The sequence below is a fragment of the Micrasema longulum genome, unplaced genomic scaffold (genome assembly GCF_059751315.1).
Source record: "Micrasema longulum isolate JH-2025_06_02 unplaced genomic scaffold, ASM5975131v1 h1tg001627l, whole genome shotgun sequence".
Taxonomy (NCBI): domain Eukaryota; kingdom Metazoa; phylum Arthropoda; class Insecta; order Trichoptera; family Brachycentridae; genus Micrasema; species Micrasema longulum.
In genome coordinates this window covers 561,242-567,638 of record NW_028278808.1, presented here as the reverse complement: position 1 = coordinate 567,638, position 6,397 = coordinate 561,242, and the positions used below count along the sequence as shown (strand labels likewise).

The window sequence follows — 6,397 nt, the reverse complement described above, 5'->3', positions numbered from 1 at the left end:
AAAGACAACGCACAATCATGTGCATTATTAGAAGATAGCGTGGATAACCAGTTTTCGTTTAGTATGTTTTCACGCAATTTTTTGATATTAATCTTACTTATAATTTTAATATTATCCCTTTTCTGACTAGTTATTTTTTGATCATATATTAAAATAGCAGTATAGTGGTCTGTAATGTTTGTTTCCCATATAACAGTTTCCATTTTATCTATATTTTTGCAGTTTGTCCATATGTGGTCTAAACATGAAGGAGTTTGTCCCGGAACTACTCTTGTAAAATTTTCCATGCATGAAATAAAACTTACTTCAGCCATCATATTAAGATATTCCTCTTTGATTTCACTGCTGTTGTTATCAGCAATATTTATGTTGAACACTGTTTCAACTCCATGGTTAACAAAGGGAGATAGATGTCCGAAGAGAAGCTTTTATAGACAGTAGGTAGATATCGTCGCCATGTGACCCGCTGGCTGGTAGATAGTTTCTGGAAACGCACGTGTGTAGTACTATTATGCCTTTTGTTCCAATGACTTGGTGTCCATTTTGGTCCGTATTATTTCGTTTTATGAGACGCAACATTCCTGTTCAAATTCACTTTTTTACATGAATATTACACAAACGCGTGTATGAGCGGTTTGATTAATCATTTTGTATATTATTTTGTATATATAAATTCTAATAAACTGCTTGAATAACATATAATGAAAACTAAATTTTGGTCTATATACAATTTTTAATTTTTCTTTTGTGACCATTGGTGTTCACATATAATTGGTGAAAGATGATTAGTGTTATTATTTTTTATTTTATAAATTGTATTTATATTGTGATATCTTTTACTGTTTGTGAACTGAAAATAAATAAAATAAACTATTGTTTTGAACGTGCTTTTATAAGCCGCCCATTCCTTTGGTGTAATCTGCGCGACGCAACGCAGTTTTCCATATAGTACTTAATTAATTAATATCTCGGTAACTGTTATGAACATCAACACGAATTTTTGCATAATCTTTAAGTAATTATTAATACACAAGAAAAAAAATTAATCACATATTTAGGTATATAAGATAATTCTAAATGAAATATTTTGTCCATCGGGATATCCGAAAATGACAAAATATCGAGAGAACCGAGAGAAATAGATGAAACATTATATTTATTTATTTTATTAATTTTACACTTTATATACATATACAAAATATATAAACATATAAAGGCGGGCATATTGCCTTAAAGCAATTTCTTCCTACCTACCCAAACCGTTCAGTTTGAGAAAATTATAAATATATGGACATATTGAATCTTACAATTTTATACAAAAATTAAAAACAAAGATTTACAAAATAAATAAAAAATAATTAACGTGATACATACTATGAAGAGAGGAGAGGGGATGGGAAGGAAGGAAAAAGAATAAAAGAACAATTTAAATATTTAGATAGTGACATTTCAATCTTGACTTAAATGTAAATAAAGGAGGGGCGTCTCGAACATAAGTGGGTAGATTATTCCACAATTGAGTAGCTACTACTGTGAAAGAGGAGGCAAGAAAATTAGAGCGATGACAGGGTATTAAAAGGGTTATCTCGTTACCAGAACGAAGAGATAGTCCGTGTTGTGAAAGAGGTTGGATGAGCTCTCTCAGATAAACAGGCGAAGTGGGATTATTTAAAATATTGTGAAGAAGTGATAGAATGTGAATGTTTCTTCTATGCCTGATACTGAGCCAGTGTAGTTGCGTGCGATACTCGGTTATGTGGTCATCATTCATTTGAGATAAAGACATGTAATCTTATTAGATAAACCAAGACACCTTTAAAATTTTAATAAGATGAAGAAGTTAATTTGTAAAACCTTTAACTAACATTAAAGTGTTTTAAAATTGTCTATGGGATTAAATAATTTAGTAAACCCTTATTATACAAAACACAAATGTCGAGATCCGTGAACCATGTAAGGCTAAAGCATGCATTAAAGACAGAATCAAGAAAGGGGAGCTGCGTTGGTTTGGACATGTAGAGCGAATGGACAGCGAAAAATGGCTAAAAGGAAGACATATCACGATCAAGGCCATCAAAAACTTGAAGAAGGACATATCAAGAGTAGGAATAATCGGCGTGCGTGCATGACAAGATATGTAAAGAAATCGAGGTCTGTATGCAAAGACAGAGTTATATGACGTTCTTTCCTCTCTGCCTACCCTTACAGAGGTTGTTTGTTTGTTGTTTGTTTTGTTGATATGTTTTTTTTCTCTCATAACACCATTTAATTAAAGCTGATTTACTATATAATAATAATAATAATGTTTGGATAATTTATATAGCGCCATTTTTGTGAAAATCACCTCAAGGGCGCTGGGCGCTCAAGGATATGTTTCATTCTTTACTGCATTATCACAACTCATAACGAACATGACAAAAACAAAATATTAGGGATTTTGAAACCTTATCAAATATCAAATGTGTAGAAAAATATTTTTTCTTTCTGCCAAGATAATGAGTTAAGATATTTTAAATTATTTTATATCGGCATGTTATTTATTTTAAGGCTTTATATATAATACATATTTAGTTTACGAATATATTGCTTTAAGGCAATTTCTTTCTACCGACCCAAACCGTTCAATTTGAGAAAATCAGTGATATATTAACATATTGTTGGTTTATTTAAAAATTTCATTATGGAACAAAATATTGATAAACATAATTTGTTTTTTTTAAGTAGTAAAAATTGATTTGACCATTGGGGTGGTTGAGTCTGATATGGAGCTAGTGGGCGACACCAAGAAGAATTATTTCTGCGGGATCCTTAATCGCCCACCTCCCTCGGACCTATTCGATGTTTCGGCAGATGCTGTTTAAATAAACGTCCCTAGAGAAGCCAATATCCTTGATCATTCTCCAACCACTGATGAAATCATCAAGGTGGCAAAATGCTCGAAGAATGGGAAAGTGCCAGGCGAAGATGGAATTAGTCCCGAGTTAATAAAAAATAGTTTGGATGCAATTGTTGAGCCTCTCCATACTTAATTATCAAAAATCTGGGATGAAGAACGTTGTCCAAGAGATTGGATTAATAGTATGATCATCGCGTAAGAAAATCGATCCTTTAAAGTGCAATAATTACCACGGAATAGTTCTGCTGAGCGTTCCAGGAAAGATTCTTGCATACATAGTCTTGGGCAGAATACGAGTTCTTGTACTGCAGACTCTGAGAGTCAAACAAAATTGTTTTATTTCCTTGTTTTAAGTCGTGTGCGGACCATATCCATAACAAAAGATGCATTCTCCAACAGAGCAATAAAATGAACTCACCCCTTGCGTGTTGCTTCATTGACTACGAGAAAGCATTTGATAGTCCGCATCGACCATGTTTTTGGGAAATTATCGATGCGTATGGTATTCCTCCCAAGATTACTGCTGTTATAAAAGCGCTTCACATAGATAGCAATTGTCGTGTGAGAATCGGCAGTTCTTTGACGGATTAGTTCGGGGTCTCCACTGGAGTGAGGCAAAGCTGCGTCCTTGCACCAGCCTTATTCTATATACTGATGGATTTTATCTTATGCAAATCAGTACCACCTGATCGAGGCATAGACACGAACTCTTCCCTGAAGTTGTGCAACTTGGAGTATGCAGACAATGCAGTTATTTTTGAAAAGTCTGTTGGTGGTTTTCAGGAGGATTGTTGACCCAAAACTCAACTCACTGGGTCTTAATATTAATACAAAAAAAAACAGATTATGTGCAACAAATCCTGTCCTGACCCCAATCAGCTCTATGATAATAGACAGAAGATTAAGAAAGTTGAAAATTTTAAATACTTGGGAGTTCATATAACTGAGGATGGAAGCATGCACAAAGAGCTCGCAACCCGCCTAGGAATTGCTGGACTAACTTTTAACATGATGCGTGCTGTCTGGAACTCTAGTCTATACTCGGTCAAAACGCAATGCCGGTTTTTCAACTCTTAGATAATGCCAGTACTCCTATATGGGTGCAAATCTTGGCATCTTACCAAACCTTAAAACACCAAACTTCTGAGTTTAGAGAGTAAGTGCTTGAGAAGAATATTAGGTATAACGACTTAAGCTAACAACAGCTTTATGAAAAAAATATTATGCATAGGGAAAATCGATGATCAATTATGGAATAATGGAATGGGGAGGAGTGTGTGAACCAGAGGCGGTTCCTTAGTATGTGCATAAGTGCAGTGCACTGCCAAGTAAAAAAATTGTAATTTTATTGATAGTAAAAATATGTTGGTAAAAAAAAGTAGGTAGAAAGAAACAGGGATTCGTTGCAATATTATACACGTAAACATCATAATATTCAATACTAGCGCCAAAAGATCTAGCAAAATCGACTCTAGCGGACGATTTTCACATCTTGTCTACGCATGCGCAATTGTCCCAGTGCATATTCTGTTTTGCACAATCTTTTACCCTGAATTTGTAAGAACTATATTATATCTCCTAAAATCGTCATTTGAGCGAGACAGACAATCTTCATACCGATGAATTGTGCGTTAGAGGGAGAAGATAATATATATTCCGGGCATTGCCGACGCATGCGCAGATTTGAAGTTCGTTTGAAATTTCACTTTGAACATTCGTAATGACATGATATTGGTACAAATTTAGTCGACTATAACGTGCGTATTATGTTATACGCATTTAGCGTTTCTAGTTCCGATGCGCGGGCTGTCATACTAGTGCTCGTTTATCACGTCAGACCTATCATATTATTATAATGTTATTGAACTAAATAATATACAAGTTGACAACATGTAAAAAAATGCACGGCCAATAGTTTCGGTCAGGAGCCGCTAGTAATGTGAACCTACACAAGAACAATTGATCAACGCGCAAAAAGCCTTGCTGTGAGTAACCAGCTAAAACCGGCATCAATACTCTTTCGATGAACTTTATGCAGAGTTTCCAGTTTATAATAAAACACAGTATGATGAATTAAAATGTTTAGAAGCATGTTTACCTTGATAGGGACAATAGTCTTGCTGCCATCTATGCTGAAAGCAGTTTGGGAATAGTGTAAGACACTTCCATAGTCATAAGCAACTCCAAAGTTAGTTACTTGACTTGTTGTGTACTTGTTAAAACTGCCTTCTCTGCCTAAAACAAATAAGAGTATTTAAGTTTAAAAAAGTGCAAGGGTAATGAAATTTATATATTGCATGAATAATAAATAATAAATACACTTTGTTTTATATTTTACTAGCGGACCCGACAGACGTTGTCCTGCCCGAACCTTGGCAAAAGACTTGTCATTGATAAGTAGGTATCTAGGTACTTGTTTATGGTTGAATTCCAAAACACAAAAGAAACATTTTTCAAATATGGAATTATTTTTTAAAAAATGGGATTATTAATATAGAATTATTTTTTTAAAAATAATTCCATATTTTTCAAATATGGAATTATTTTTTAAAAAATGCCAAACGCTCTTCTCACCATCAAGTGTGCACGTATGTAGGAATATGTTTTTTTTAAAATGTATTGAATGTCAGTTAATGTTATTTTAGCATTACCAAAAATCCAGTAAAAAGAAATAAATGGATGGAATTTCTAAGGAATTTAAGGAAAAAATCTGATTGGGATTCACAAAAAACGAATCCTGTTTGTAAACATTAAAAATCAAACTTTTTTATACTCAAAAAAACAACACCCATAAATTTTTTTTATGCGTTCTCCTCGAACGTAACCCTGGTAGATCGATGAATAACACATTGATGCTCTTAACTTCTTTTTTACATATAAGATTGAAGATTTTAATATTTACGAACACGCGCAGCGCAAAAATCTACATTTCTCTGAAAACCGCACGTCAATCAAGTCGTTTAAGCGGAGTTCTGTAACATCATACGTACAGAAGAATTATACATATAAATATTACAATTTACGCATGTCCATTCTTTCTCACTCTACATGCGCGCTTTGAGGATGGAGGAAAATTTGTATACCTGCTTCTATCTTGTTCCAGACGATCTTGACATAGTCGTCTCTTTCGTAGGAACTTTGCTGATGGTAGAAACCAAGAGCATGCAGAAGTTCGTGGATGATGATACCGTGAACAAAGCAGCCTGACCCAGGGGTATTGGCGTGGATGTTAAAAGTTTGTGCTCCTCCAATCATACCTACGAATGAGTTGCAACCGGCATCAGCACCCTGAAAAACAATTTTAATTATTTAATTAAATGTACGATACTGAAAAAATCAAAACCACAGATAATATCCATCTTTTCCTCCTATCAAAACAGAGAAAATTATCAAACTAATTTAAAACCCTTAGTGAATTGTGAATGCCAAATAAAAAAAAAAACGATTTTGTAACTGATTGACCACCGGAGTTCAACAAGGCTGCGTACTTGCCCAATTTCG

The 6,397-nt window shown here is 34.1% G+C and overlaps 1 protein-coding gene across 1 annotated transcript; it reads right to left on the bottom strand.

The window, feature by feature from the left end:
- Positions 1 to 4,817: 4,817 nt before the first annotated feature.
- LOC148274549 (zinc metalloproteinase nas-13-like) lies at positions 4,818 to 6,190 on the bottom strand (the record flags this gene model as incomplete). The annotated part of the gene is made up of 3 exons (XM_088236951.1): positions 4,818 to 4,841; positions 4,995 to 5,131; positions 5,980 to 6,190. Coding segments are annotated over 3 exons (372 nt in total), but the record flags the coding sequence as incomplete, so codon positions are not given.
- Between the last annotated feature and the right edge of the window lie 207 nt (positions 6,191 to 6,397).